General features: G+C 38.0%; 1 protein-coding gene across 17 annotated transcripts in view; it reads left to right on the top strand.

Annotated features, from left to right (window-relative positions):
• The window catches only part of nrxn3a (neurexin 3a), a 302208-nt gene that overhangs the window by 67503 nt on the left and 218905 nt on the right, over positions 1-15800 (top strand). For 12 of the 17 annotated variants that reach the window (XR_013206632.1, XR_013206630.1, XR_013206631.1 and 9 more), the window contains 4 exons: positions 1554-1855; positions 4047-4208; positions 12163-12601; positions 14590-14973. Coding sequence is in view for 14 of the 17 variants with exons in the window: in XM_077239234.1 (XP_077095349.1) it covers positions 1554-1855; positions 4047-4208; positions 12163-12601; positions 14590-14973 (1287 nt within the window). In the remaining 3 variants the exon portion in view is untranslated. Of the gene's footprint in view, positions 1-1553; positions 1856-2922; positions 2947-4046; positions 4209-12162; positions 12602-14589; positions 14974-15800 lie in introns of all 17 variants that reach the window. The other 5 variants (XM_077239235.1, XM_077239233.1, XM_077239232.1 and 2 more) reach the window with 1 other exon arrangement.

Here is a 15800-nt window from a genome sequence, read left to right as displayed (position 1 = left end):
CAAGTACGTCTACCTGACAGTTTTTGACACATGGATGAGGTACCACCCTCTCCTGCTGGACAAAACTCTTTCCCATTATCCATTCAGTCATTTTCCATTAATCTGTTTCTTTCATCCTTGTGATGAGCGATATAATCTGAATCATCTCTCTGACTGCATAGAAGGTCTGTTTTTGGTGTTCACCAGCTGCATCAGGATCCCATGTGCTTTTAATATGTTCCACCGTCAGTCAGTTTTCCCCATTCTTAACCATGAGCTTATTACCATGTGAAGTGTATCACAGCTGGGCACCAGCACCAGCCATGATGAGAAAACCTGCTCAGCAACCCTGCAGTCCGCTCATGGTCCCTTAGGTCCAGTCCAAAACAGGTCAAGATGTCTTTACCCGGTCAGTCAAAACACATACTACATCCACTAATGCTGATCGCTGAGGTGGAGCATAGACTTGGATGTGTGATAGTTTTGTCAACATTTATCCAGAGAGAATATATCGACTCCACGACGGCCCAAGTGAAGCACTGATAAATCAATGATGCCATTAGTGCTGAGGTCCTTTTCTGGCTGCCTGATGTAAATGATGTCCAGTGTTGGTTTGGGGAACTTTCCATTAAATATGTGTATTTTTGCCTGCTCTAAGCCACACCACCATAGCTTGGTGATTAATGGACTGGGGACCACAGGGACTAGGAGTGAATTTATTTCCATAAAATGTGGATGCAGTAGATTATCTGCTCTGAATTCCAATGACCAATGTGAACTTAGCATGCAATCACTAAAACTTAATTTAAAGTCAACTTGATATCAAAATTCCTCTTTCACTTTTTCAACACGTAATTCAGAACATATTAAAGAAGATTGTACCCGTATCTTCCACCTCTCAAATGACTGTTTAGCTGATGTCACTTATGTTTTAGCTCTTCCCCTTTAACCACCTGCTATCCTATCAAATCATAAATAAATTCAAGTCACGCCCTATATTTTTTTCTAGTAAAATGGCTAACCTCCCATTATAATGTTGACTTTAAAGAATGTTATTAGTGAACACAATGTTGCAGTTCATTGTATTTTTAAAATAGGGGGTGTCTGATATGGACTGTGTATGATAATATTGTGATTTAATAATCTGTGTGTAAAAGTCTAAATGCCACTTCAGATGCAGCTTCTGTTTAATCTTGGGAGGATCTTATCGATCAGTGACATTGTCATAGTTTGAGGAGTTGATTTTGATGGATTGGGGGACACTACAGCTTTCGTAATTATGATTCAGATGTGCTACACAAACACTGAACATTAGTGCATATATACTTCAACGAGAGAAATAATGTCATTGATGATCTCATCAGATTTATGGCTTTAAATGCACATCCTCTTTGTGTTTTCTGCTGCCCACACTGCCTTATTTTGCTATGCATCATCTTGTCTCATTTTATTTCATCTGGCCTGAATTTAATTGCTCTTCTCCAATGGTCAATCTTGTTAAACTTCCATAGCTCATATCTTTGGGTTTGTTTTGTTTCAAGAAGCTCTAACACCATTTATTTCCTCTCTCTTAGCGCGAGAAGAGAACGTGGCCACTTTCCGAGGTTCCGAGTACTTCTGCTACGATTTGTCTCAGAACCCCATCCAGAGTAGCAGTGACGAGATCACATTGTCCTTCAAGACCTGGCAAAGAAATGGCCTTATCCTCCACACCGGCAAGTCAGCAGACTACGTCAACCTGGCCCTGAAAGACGGAGCCGTATCGTTGGTCATCAACTTGGGTTCGGGAGCTTTCGAGGCCATTGTCGAGCCTGTCAATGGCAAATTCAACGACAATGCCTGGCATGACGTGAAAGTCACACGGAACCTCAGACAGGTAATGCTAAAATCCAAATCAGAGTTAAATGCTACTGTATATGTTTGAGTTAGCACTTTTGGCTACTTTAATTTCTTTGAGATGCTAATGCAACTATTTCTTCTCTGAGTTCTTCTGCCTTGCCTCGTGTTTTGCTTCCTCAGGCAGTTACCTCTGTCTGAAGCTATCAGCGGTGTGATGGCTTTAAGAGGCTGTCTCTCTCACCCCTCTAGATATTCACCTCACTTCTTCAAATAGCCTGTCTTATCAGGGCAGCGGCGAGAGGCTCCAACCAACCTCAACCGTTCCATTTACCCACAGCCAATCTTTGTGAACTGTTAAATCACTCCGGCGCTGCATTTTAAAATATGTAAATATTTAGGGTGGTTTTGCCCCTCAGGAGTGAAAGGATGTCGCTTTTTGCGTGGGCATGTGGAGGCGTGAGTGCCCACAAGCACAAGCTATTTCAGCTCTGATCCACAAGGACTGACATTTTTTATTTTTTTTTGCTTTGCTTTGTTTAATAGCTGTTTTACTATCACGCCAAGAACATGCATTAGAATTACCTTATACAATTGCCTGTGGAAAGTCAAAAACCATATGAATCACAACAAAGAGCCAGCTAGATAGAGGTCACTATTCACGGTTATAGCAGAAAACAACGCATTATGAAACATTACATAAGAAAGAGAAAATGTAAGCTAGATTTGTTTAGACAAAGAAAAATCCGGAACATTATTGCTGAAAAATACTGTATTCTGAATGGCTTTTTAAGTATCTGCTTCAGTGAGTATGTGCATTGTGCAATAATAAAATAAAAAAAAATTGATATGCCACAGACTCTGGAGAATACGTTATATTTCTTTTTCTTTTCCACCTATTCTTACTCTCACTCATATACTTTATTTGTCAATGGATAACATTTGTTCAGAACCCAGACTAACCACTCATGAACCATTGACTAGATTCTTTAATTTACTAACCAGAACCTAGATTAATGTGCTACTCATCATGACTTCATTCGAGTTTCATTTTATTAACAACCCTTTTTTACATTGTATAATTTCCTTTCTTCCCCTTTCTCAAAGCATTCAGGTATTGGACACGCTATGGTAAACAAACTACATTGTCTGGTAGATATCATTTTCATTGTCCTTTTTTTGGGTTTACCGTGTGTTTCCTTGGCCCTCTTTCTCTTTTTTGGGGTTTCATGGCATCATAAATAAAAAAAGAACAGTCTGGGGTTTGTTTTTCTGGGATTTTCTTCTTTTTTATTTCAAATGTCCTCATCCCATTTTTCACCACAGCTTTACCGTCATTTTCCACCTTTCTTTCTTTGAACTTCCTTTACGACCCTTTTTTTGTTTGTTTTGGACGCTTTTTTTTAATCAAATACTATAAAAAAAAACTGGCAGAAGCTTTCCTAAACAGAAAAGTGATGAAAACAACAGCATAAAAACAAAATAATAAAAAGCTACTTCAGCACTGGAGCTCTGACAGTTGATTCCAGTTGTTTGCGCATGCCGCGCCGACCCGTTCATTCTGGATCAGTCCTTGTGTTACTAACACCACAACTCTTGTCTGATCAACCCACCATCTGCCCAGTGTCCTGTCCTGTCTGTATTGTGTTGAAGGTCATGACTTCCTGTGTCCTCCCTCATTACCCCTCATATGTGCTGCTTCCCTTTGCATGTCGTCTCGGCTTGAAAAAGATGCATGCTTTAATGTTTGCAGTGGTTGTATACCTCACTATTCACATTGTATTAGTAAAAGACCATCTCACCTCTGTGTTGCATTATCATTTGTGATAGTATTAGCTCATTTTGCAAGCATGCATATATGTAAGTGTCAACTAACCCAGTGTGCACAGAATTTGAACCTAAAAACAAGCACAAGCAATTTGTCTGTAGTTTGTTACATAACACTAACCTCTCAAACTAATGTCCCAAACCAGAAAACCATTTCTAACACCATCAAAGATAAAGAAAATATGCCGACAAAATATTTTCTTTACCTGTCCTTTGTATGTCTACGAATACTAGACAAGAACGGCCTACTCAAATCTTGACGTGCAGGTGTTTGGTCCACAATCAAAGACAAACAGCAACCAGCAAGACCGAAGCTAACCTATTCCTTGGTAGAATGGCCGTCACAGCCATGATGTTCATGAATGGAATTTTTTTCCTCCCCCTTTGTCGTTCCTTTCAATCAGGTGACGATATCTGTGGATGGCATCTTGACCACAACAGGCTATACTCAGGAGGACTACACCATGCTGGGATCGGACGATTTCTTCTACGTCGGAGGAAGTCCAAGCACAGCGGACTTACCTGGGTCGCCTGTCAGCAACAATTTCATGGGTTGCCTGAAAGAGGTAGGTGGTCTGGACAAACCCCTTCCCGCTCTTTCATCTACATGCATCATATCACCATGTCCTTGTCTGGGCTGAGAGGGAACACGTTTGAATAGACCGTCCGAGCAGAATAATAGATTCAGTACAGCTTATCTTGTGAAAAGGATAGAGCAGACATCATAACCCGTGGTGTGTTTCTCTAATGAAATTCGCTGGAGTTATACGTTTCTTGCCCCGACGCGAAATTGTTTCAGGCGTATTTAATTTGACTTTTCAATTGTGGTGAATCATTTGATTAAGGTTCTAGAGGCCAGAGAAGAAGCTAAGGTGATTGGATGAGAAGAGACTTTGCATAATGATATGTATCATGCTGAAAAAGTGAAACCCAAAGAGATTCTAGTGAACAATTGGGCATGAAGACATCTGTTAATGCAAAATTAAAATGTTCCCACAAGCTGACTCTATTGGGCGAATCTCACAAAAAGTTATATTTTGCTTAAAGATAATGAAACCTGTTTGTAGGACCATTTGGTTTTAATTTATAAAGATATGTATACACTGTAGTCAACATTTGAAGTGGATCAAAACCTTTCATCAAAGTTATACATGAATTTTGAACAATACCCATTCTTGTCTTAGGACAACTTTGATGAACTTTTTTGACCCACTTCAAATGTTGACTACTGTATACATACAATACATACATGCGTACATAACAGTAATGCAGTGTTAAACTTTTTAACTAAATTACTGATGAAAGTTTTAATTGTTGAAAGGTTTATTAATTTTGTCAATGATAACAAAGACTGTAAACCATTTAAATTGTATTATTAAACTCTAATGAAAATGATTACCTTTAATGAAAATAAATTATATTGAAATTAAGAACTAAATTCAACATTTCATCACAAGTAAAACTATGACTGTGATAAGAACATATGCATAAAACAAAAACAAATATATGCATAATAATAATAATGAAAAAAATATTCTTCGTTGTCATGTAGATGTCAAAATGCAAACAATCTTAGTAGTTCTAAAGTAATGTTTCTTTTCAGCTAAGTATAATTTCTTTCTTTTGCTTTTGGGGTTGAATATGATCCAAGTAGATTTAATGAAACTCAACTTCTAAGTTCTAAGTTTGGAGAAGTTAGATGTCATTCTCTTCGATCAGCTGTTCATTTCCACATTCCTCAGTTGTCAGGTCTGGATAACATTATCAGTAAATGGAATGATCTTTAATTTAGCTGGAAATAGGCAATTACTCTGTTGTGCGGCTGCTGGCGAGATCCTTCATTAATTCATGCTGAACAAACAGCAGACAACAGAACCTCCTTTTCGCAGTGAGCTCTACAACAGCCTGCTATCTTTTAATGACCCGCCATCAAGCTATCACTGCCGTTTCCATCTCAGACCGGCCCTCCTATCACAGGGCTAAAGGCCTGTAACATCGGCGTTTGCGGAAAAAACTCATTTCGTTCGTTCTTTACAGTGCTGAGTTTTGAAAAAACTGCTACTCATGTCAGAGATTATAGTAATCAGTCTCATATGTGCTGCGATATGGCGAATGCTTACATAACACTGCTGTGTTAGATGGGTGAATCGGATGCTAAGAGCTGCTCAAGACGAGATATCAGAACTTATACACATTCCACCCACCCAAGAGTGGCCATAATGATAGATACCTCCTCCTCTTCACACTCTTTCCCATTGTATGAGCCTGAGGATGAAAAGATTTTTTTATACACTTCTCAGCTTGTTAAAACCTCACATTTGATTTGGGGAACTGATAACGGTATAGTCAGCATTGATCATGTGTGCCAGCTCAAACACACAGGGTTTGACCCAGATGACATGATCTTTAGGGTGATGTATTGCATTTTTAGATGAGGTTGAGTGTACCTAAAATGTCCAGACTCCAATTTCTGTAGTTCTGTTTGCAATTACTATAGTTACAGTAGAATAGTAAAAAAAAAAAAAACACTAAAACACACTAAAAACCTTCTTCCAAAAAGTCTAGTTTTATAATTTAGATGTTTTATTTTATTAAAAAATATTAATATATATTTTATTTTATGTTATGTTATTATATTTTATATTCATTTATTTTACTCTCATTCACTACACATTTTGTCTGCTCTGGGGGTATTTTTGTAATGGTTAAACCTATGTGATATTGTCTTTTATTGGAAGTAGAGTGTAGTATTGTAGAGTGTACCACCCTGTGGCACAGGGCGTTTACTGCAGTCATTCTGCATTTGGCTATTTACTGTATATAGCACAGAGGTTACAAAAATGGTCTCAGCATAGAAAATCACTGGATATCGAAGACCATGCCATATTTCAAAATTAAATGGATGACTAGCTTTTTTTTTAGCGCAGATAACAATAAAGTTCTTTCTCTTTCTTCAAATGAAACCGACTTTTGTATAGATAGGTCATAGTCTTCCTCAGACCCACCTTGTGTCTGACTCTCAATCTGAGCGTGAAGGACAGTAATCAGGGTATGGTGGGGTGTGTGGCTGCACGGGGGTCTGCCAGCACTAATGACTGGATACTGAGCGTCCTCCACTGCCGAGCTGGAATCCGCTCCCTTCCTTTGTGCTCCGCCATCACAATCAGTTTCCAGGATGTGCGCATGGTGACTGTCATTTGTCACTTTGCTGGGCCGGCTGGATGAAACTGTCCCTGCTCTCTGGACATTTGCTCCAGAGCCAGCACCGCTCTATGGTTTCGAGACAGGTCTGAGAGTTCTGATAGATAGGTTGCCCCAGCCTCTCCCTTTCTCTCTCTCATTCTCTATCCAGCAGATTTGTTTCAGTAAGCACCGCAGGACTGTTAATATTTGGCAAAAGCTTAGAGCTGGAATACTGGCCAGCCTGAAAAAGCAGGAGAGGTATCTGTCTTCAATATCAGTCATGTAGTGTTCAAACGAAATGGATATGTATCTTGTATATTTTAAAATATGTTGGTGAAATAAAACACTGCATCACTTCAAAATGTTCACAAATTATGTCACGTCATTCCAAACCTGAATGAGTTTTTTCTTCTTCCGTGGAACATAAAAGAAGAAATGTTTAGCAGTGTTGCTATTTTTAACAAACACTATTATTATTGTTATTATTATTATTATTATTATTATTATTTGGTAATTGAAATGAAGCTGATATAAAATTAAATATAAATACTGAGGGGAAAACACTTAGAAATGTTAATTAAAATGACAAATAATGCCTTGGCAACTGAAACAAACAAGTTTAAATAAGTGTAAGTTAAATTTGTTAAAGTTTGTTAAAATTTAAATAAAATGAAGAATATAAAAATACAAAATTAAAATATGAAATATTCCAAAATTCTTCAAATATCTTGTTTTATTATATGCAGAAGAAAGTAAATCGTACAGGTTTTACAACACGAGAGTTAATGATGAAAGAATGTTTTGTTTTTGTGTGAACTATCAGAGATGTCTAGGAAGAATATGCCGATGATAATTATTCCCATAGTTCACGTGTTTATAAGTTATTTGTGAAAGTGGAGATTGTAGGTTTCTTATGTTAGCAAGCATATTTATGTGTATAAATGAAATGTAGGTTAATCTTCTTATCAAAGCTATTAAAGTTATTCAGTCATGAACTTTAAATGATTTTTCTTTTTTTGTTTGATTCAAATTAAAGGCTTAGTTTGCCCAAAAATGAAATAACTGTCATTAATTACTTAACCTCATGTGGTTCCAGACCCGTAAGACTTTTTGTTCATCTTCGGAACACAAATAAAGATATTTTTTGATGAAATCAGAGAGCTTTCTGTCCCTCCCATAAGCAGCAATGTAATTGCAACTTTCAAGGCCCAGAAAGGTAGTAAAGACATTGTTAAAATAGTCCATGTGACTATAGTGGTTCAACCCTAATGTTATGAAACGACGAGAATACTTTTTGTCCGCAAAAACAAATCATAAATAACGCCTTTATTCTGATGTAGAACACTTATACACATCCGATATTCTGCCATCTGTTTACGTTTACTTAAGACAAAAACGTCTGTTTAAGTGAATACTCACCAAAACGAACATTCTGACATAACTCTTGAGACTTACTTATATAAATATTATAATTAAACTTTATTTGTACTTCTTTATTGCACAATGCCCATTTCTTAATTATTAAGCCTAAAATGTGTTTAAAGTCACTGTTAGTAAGAATAGTATTATCACTGTATAATTTAAATGCAGTATATTTAAAGTGTACTTAAAATATACTTACAATTGTTCCATTTTAGCATAATTAAATATACTTAATTATATCTTTAGTTGGACCTCAGTACTACTTCCGGATAACTAAAGTGCATCAAGTACAAAAATAGTTGTTGTAATTTAGCGGACTTTAAGTATACCAATTTAGTATACCAAAAGTACAATTGCAGGGTATTTATATTAAGTACATAGATATGTAAATTAATTTGTAGTATACTTAGCATAAAATAAATTAATTTCAAATTAATTTTAATATATTTATTTTCACTAGGATAACATTTTTGTCTTGTTGTTATTCTTTGATGAAAATGACGATAGATAGTTTTTGACATTCAAAACGGGTTTTTATTTGGTTATCATCTCGTTTTTTGTCAGTGAAATAATGGCGTTGATGAAAATTGACAAATTACTCATCGACGAAATTATCACTGTGTGGTTGGTTATGATTCTAAGCTGCAAACCAGACCAGATGCTATTATGCCGATAGTCAAATGGCTGAGCGAGTTTTACCTGTTAGCCTGACCATGTCGGTCAGCCTGACCAAAGGCCATCTAGACCTTTCTGCACCTCATTGCCCCGAGCTCCCATGCAAAACATCCACAAAGGGCCACCTGGCATGCTTGACTAGTAAATAATCAATACCGATTTCCAAATGTTCTCCCTTGTTTGACCTGAGGGCTATTAATTCCTTGAGAGTGGTGGGTAGGCACTGTAGACAGAGATTTATAGTAGAAGCAGACAGCTGTGGATGATGAATGCGGGTGTCACTACAGGCCCAGCACAGGTAGTGAGGAGGCCGTGGGCACGAGGAGGACCCTGAACATGTGCATAGCTGCTCTTCCAGTTCTGAGCTCAACAGCATGGGCACTGCAACATAGCTCCAAACTCAAGCAGATGCCCTTTTACTTGTATCACGCTCATTACAGTTAGTGAGAGTAGACTGCATTTGATTTAATGTACTGTGTTTCACAACCCAGACTTCTAATTCACTGGAGTTTTATGTAAATATATGTTTTAGCAGAATTGACACCCAGGTGCACAATAATACAATATATTAAATGGACTGCACTTCAGATTACACATGAGCTCTTTTCCTAAACCTACTAAGTTCACTTGCTGCCTACTGTCTGCTCAGGCAGCATCTTGACTTCACGAGTCACCAATTTAGATTGCTCTACATAGCAATCTACATCTCTGTACATCTCACAGATATTGCTCTTCCAATCCACTACAAATTGATTCTAATTTGATTTTTTTTTTTCATGAAGCTTAGTGTAGTGCATTCTAGAATTGTCTAAGACATAAAGTGTGTGATGCTGCCTTAAAATTTGGCCTAAACAAATGATAATGTCTACTCTCACTAATATTTATTATACCATGTGTTTTTATCAAACTTTTTTATCAGAAGCTTGGGGAAGAAGATATTGCTTCTCTGGTTGTAAATAGCTTAGCTGTACAGCAAGGACTTACATAAGAAAGATCGCTTGGTCTATCCTTTTTTTTTTGTTTGTTTCTCTTTTTTCAAGTTTGTTTTTGAGTCTGCAAGGCAAGATAACAACCTGATGAAATTTTTAGTCCATACACACACTCAAACGGATTTCTTTCTGTGTCTGGAACCAGTCAATCCTTACGTTCCCTTGCGGCCGAATCCATAAAACTGAGATAGACAGACATGAGAAGACTCACACCAAGGATCTGTCTATAGGTGGAGTCTCAGTTACAGCTGCTTTCCTTCCCTTCAAACTACATACCAGGTGTTGTTAGATAAAGCCCTGGCATTATATTCAAATGTCAAATTTCTATGGACACTCTATTCTAGTAACCCTTCTGTTCTCCCAGGGGAATAAATATTTTTTCTTAGTTGAAATGCTTATTTTGAGTGCATTTTTTTTGCTTTTCTTCTATGGTTTGCACCATGCTCCAAAAGTCAATTAATGCAATTAAAGAATATTTCAGTGAAAAGGTTTAACGGTTTAGACAACTTAAATGTGATTTTCGAGCTAGGTTACAGAATCAAGACTCTGGGAAGGGTGTGGATATTTCACATCTATGAGCAGCTCATCAGCTGAATTAACTGGCTGACATTTTATGGGCCGCCTGAACGCATCAAAATGACAATGCCAAAGAATGAACCAAATTGCAGAGTATCAATTTGTGTCAGAGACTATGGCTGCCCCTGGTGTTGTGGACAATTTGCAAGATGAAACTTGATTTAGGTGATAAAAAATGCACCAGACAGGATAAATAGAAATGATAATGTTACAAATAACAGCAATCATTGTCTAATCAGTGTCTGGCAGTTTTCAGTCATGTTGAAATTCTCAAGGTCAAATTCGGGCCTATGATATGCGTGCAGGGATTCTATGTTGAGTATTCAATTCTTTCTCTTTCTTATATTAAATTGTGTGTGTGTGTGTGTGTGTGTGTGTGTGTGTGTGTGTGTGTGTGTGTGTGTGTGTGTGTGTGTGTGTGTATGTGTATGTGTATGTGTATATATGAATTTCAATAATTGTAGTTGATTATAATATAGTTGATTTTAAGAAAACACAGTCTATATATGTTACACCATCATGACAATATTTGGGACATTGAGTTCTATAAAATACTCTCCATATTCTAGACCAGTACGTGCTTTGAATGTCTCTGATTGTGCAGGTTAAGTAATCTTATCATGATGTTAGAGTTTTAAGAGAGCCTGGTACGTCAATCTATCTGACAGCACCAAGATGGTTTACAGAGGGAAAATACTGTTTTTGAAAGAACAATAAGAGTCCTCAGCTAGCAGTTTTAGTCTTGTAGAGAAAAATGACGATGTTTGTATGAGATGCGAGGAACCAACTGAGAAATGGATTCCCCTCAGGGAGAATGATATTTATGATCTATCAGATAAGAAACACGAGAGAAGAGAAAAGCCTGTAAATCGCAGTGACTTTTCTTCAGGAACAGAACAGAATCCTTCCATTCCACTCTGTCCTTCCTGCACCTGAGAGGATGTTTGATTTTCTCCCCACAACCTGCAGGATTAACTGTAATATCATGGCTGGAGCGTTTGTGCCGATAGCTTGCACTCACAAACAGTGTGATGTTCTAAAATGTGCCCACAAAAAAAGATCTCCTTCTCTAGGAGAAATTAGCTTAAACAGGCAATTTCACACCCCGGTGAATTTCTTCGGTGTTAGGAGGTTTAATATGCTCTATGCTGGTTTAACGGTCAGACTGTGCCAAAATAGTAAGGCACAAAAATTAGCAAAAAATATCCCAGATGGCCCTTTGCCACATATAAAACTCTAAGCAAATATGCTAAGAGCACGTAACTGATGTCTTACCTTCAACTGACAGGCACTAGGACCCAGAGCACGATGTGAGATTTGGGTAGCATGCAGGGGGCAGGACTTTTTTTTTGGGCTTTTGTGGCAGAAAGTGCCATTGCGGCTTTGTCAACCCATTACCATAGTTATCAAGGAAACCAGACCCACATGCTTGTGCCAGCGCAGCCTGAGTCAATTACCACTGAGAGACAGTCATTTGCAGGCAGTGGCCTGGCCTATTGGTATTATCACAGGTCATATTTAAATGAAGTCACCTTTGCTGGTGACTCTATTTAGCATCCAGTATTAAAAAAAAAAAGAAAATTGCATATTCATGTTAATTATCTTCGAAAACCAGATAAAGATATCACATATATTATCATCATCATTCACTGATTATTTGCTTATATCCGCATAGGTTGTTTACAAAAACAATGACATCAGGCTGGAACTCTCCCGGCTCGCCCGCATTGTGGACCCCAAAATGAAGATCCAGGGAGATGTGGTGTTCAAGTGCGAGAATGTGGCCACCCTGGACCCCATCTCGTTCGAGACGCCCGAGGCCTATATCAGCCTACCTAAGTGGAACACCAAACGCATGGGCTCCATCTCCTTCGACTTCCGTACCACTGAACCAAACGGCCTTATTCTCTTTACCCACGGGAAGCAGCAGGAAAGAAAGGATGCCCGTAGCCAAAAGAATACAAAAGTGGACTTTTTTGCAGTGGAGCTTCTGGATGGAAGTTTGTACCTGCTGCTGGACATGGGCTCTGGGACTATCAAAGTAAAAGCCACACTGAACAAGGTGAACGACGGGGCCTGGTACCATGTGGACATCCAGCGAGATGGAAGATCAGGTCAGTGTGTGTGGATACTCAGAGCCAAATACACTCACACACACACACTTAAGTGTTATATATACCATGCTTAACACATTTATTAAATGATTTGAATCCAGTACATACATGCATACATTTATTTATTTGTTTGTTTCCACACTACTTTCTATTGTAGTAAAGTTAATTTTTAACTTTTGTCTGAAAATTGCAACAGAAAGAGAACTATCCTATATTTCCATTTTCAATGTGGGTAATATGCTCTTAGAAAATAAAGACATTGTGATAAATTGTGTCTTATTTTTAAAACCAATTTTTAACTTTGGCCACATTGTAGTAAAGTAAATTTTTAACTTTTGTCTGAAAATTGCGTCAGAAAGAGAAATATCCTATATTTCCATTTTCAATGTGGGTAATATGCTCTTAGAAATAAAGACATTGTGATAAATTGTGTCTTATTTTTAAAACCAATTTTTAACTTTAAGCTCATAAAGAACTCCCACTTTGTTTCATTATTAAATCGGTTGGATACTGTAATTGCTTGTGTGTTTTCCATCGACGTTAAGCTCTGCAGCCCAAAGATAACAGCTTTAAACAAAAAGCACAGTGGTTAGTCACCAATAATGGACACATTTAGTCCAAAGTAGGCTGACATTTTCATTTCACATCTACTTTGACAGAACTTTTTATTAGCGTTTATCCCCTCTATCTTTCTCTGTATCCTCATTCACCTCTTTCTTTCTTCCTTTGCCCTTGAATCGCCGGCACTCTGTTTCTGAATCGATCGACGACTACTCCATATCACTTCATAGCACAGGGCCCTTGGGAGGCCTTTTAGGATATCAATAATGTGAGGTTTTTGACATAGCCATGTGGGTGACTGGACCAGTGTCAGTTCTGAAGAGATTATTCCCATTGATCCCTGGTTCCCCACATGGGATGCATTGTTTACATCTGCGTGTCTGTATGAGAGACACTGCTTTACTAGATTCACACATTCCCGATTAGGTCATAAATAGGAAATAATCCTCTCATAGTCCCCCACTCTCTCTATCTCATAGTCTATGGATGGTCATTCTATCCCTATCTTTGTCTCTTGTGCACAGGGGACACAGGACAGACTCTCTGAGATTACACAGTACAGTAATTTACAGTTGTTTAGTTTACAGTCTCTCCACATAAAAACAAAAAGCATGTACTTTGAAAGTATTTTAACATTTAACATAAAAAAAATCCTGTGAATTTTTTTTTATTCACTCCTTAAAATAGCTTGAATGTAACTACACCCTTGTTTAATTTAGTATACGCGGATCCATGAATATGCAAATTAGCCCCACCGCCACCCACTCACACCAGTTTAATGAGTTTTGCGGAATACTTCATTCTGATTGGTCAATTGTGCCATCCAGTGGTATGTATTCCCTCGATAACAACGGGTAAAAACTGATAACACATAACGCTTATCTGGGTAACTGACACTAAAGTCACCACTTTACGCTTGCTAGGAAGAATCTTTCCTCATTGATGTTTCGTGTTTGGTGAGCTAATAAAATATTAAAACTCCAATCAATATTCTGTGAACAGTTATTTAATTTTGTCATCCAGTATCGCGGACTCGCTCTCTCTTGTTTCATATAAACGCAGCGGCTGCCATTTTGTGACGATTGTTTCGTACACTGTAATGGAATTTAAGATAACAAACAGGTATGATTTTAAAATCTCAAATCAATATCTCTTATCCCCTTAATTATTTATGTGGTGAAATACCATGTATTAAGTGGTATGAGTTGTATGACCTCCGCTTCGCGTCAGGGTCCTGATCACCCTGTCGGGTTTTAATCTGCGATAACAACCGGCTGGATGTACATTATCCCTTTATTAACCATACGTTTTGTCAGATTAAAATTACTTCTGGGGACATTTTAGAAGTTAAACACATACCTAAACTGCAAAAATAGAGAACCATAAAATGATTTTGGACCTCTAACAATACTTTTGATTATTCCCAGGCACCATATCTGTTAACAGCCGTCGCACTCCATTCACTGCCAGTGGAGAAAATGAGATCCTGGACCTGGAGGGGGACATGTACTTAGGCGGCCTCCCTGATAACCGGGCAGGCCTAATCCTTCCCACTGAACTATGGACTGCCATGCTAAACTACGGCTATGTGGGATGCATTCGGGACCTGTTCATTGACGGTCGCAGTAAGGACATCAGACAAATTGCTGAGGACCAGAATGGTGCAGGCATCAAACCTTCCTGCAACAAGATGCCAGTCAAGCAGTGCGACAGCTATCCGTGCAAGAACAAAGGCGTGTGCAAAGAAGGATGGAATCGCTTTATCTGCGACTGCACAGGCACCGGTTACTGGTCCCGCTCCTGCGAGAGGGGTGAGTTATCTGCCTTTACATTTAATTTTCCTTTATTAGTTCATATAAAACCTGGATTTCTTGAATACATTTTTTGTTTTATTTTAGAATAAACACGAGAGGCGGGTTTAGTTTCGATTGCAACATAATTTAAAAAAAAAAAAAGACAATTTACAATCACCGTCACGCCAGTTTGTTTAGCTTTTCACCTGTAAAATCCCATCTGCTGCTGTTTGTAAACAGCAGATTAGCTCTCACATAATCAGTTAAACTATAAGCTCATTAATATCTCAGCACGTTGCTGTATGGAAGCTGATGTTCTCCGGCGTTTGGGGAGTCGTGCCTGTGATGATGTCATAACTTGGAAAAAGTCCAACCCCACAGACAGATCTTCAGATTTCATAGGCAAAGAGATTACTATTTGCATGAAAAATGATGTGAAAAGTAACAATGTTGAGACAAATGTTTTGGTAAGAGGAAATGAACGGGTTTTTGAGTGGTTGTGAATCTTTAGCTTGTGTCTGTTGTGCATGTTAGAATGACTCCATATGGGCCGGTACGCAGGGGTTCCGGGTAACCAGGTAATAGAGGGACTTCCAGCATGTCTGTGAACACTGAGCATAGCAAATTGCTTATTATGTTTGCATGAGAGCTGATTTCTCTTATGGGATGAATTACGCTGCATTCATTTCGTTGATTACAAGAAACCGTTGTTATCTTTTTTTTTTTGTCTTGGTCTATATAAGTAGTTTGTAGTTTAAATGCAGTAGAGCAGTAGTTCTCAAATAATTTGAACCAAGTACTGCCAAGTCCCTTTAAGTCAAGTTTCTTCATCCTGCCATGTTGGT

The sequence above is a fragment of the Siphateles boraxobius genome, unplaced genomic scaffold (assembly GCF_051911475.1).
Source record: "Siphateles boraxobius isolate OS27281-9 unplaced genomic scaffold, OSU_SipBor_1 22, whole genome shotgun sequence".
Taxonomy (NCBI): domain Eukaryota; kingdom Metazoa; phylum Chordata; class Actinopteri; order Cypriniformes; family Leuciscidae; genus Siphateles; species Siphateles boraxobius.
Note: the sequence above shows the minus strand (reverse complement) of the source record. Positions and strands in the feature narration are given on the sequence as shown.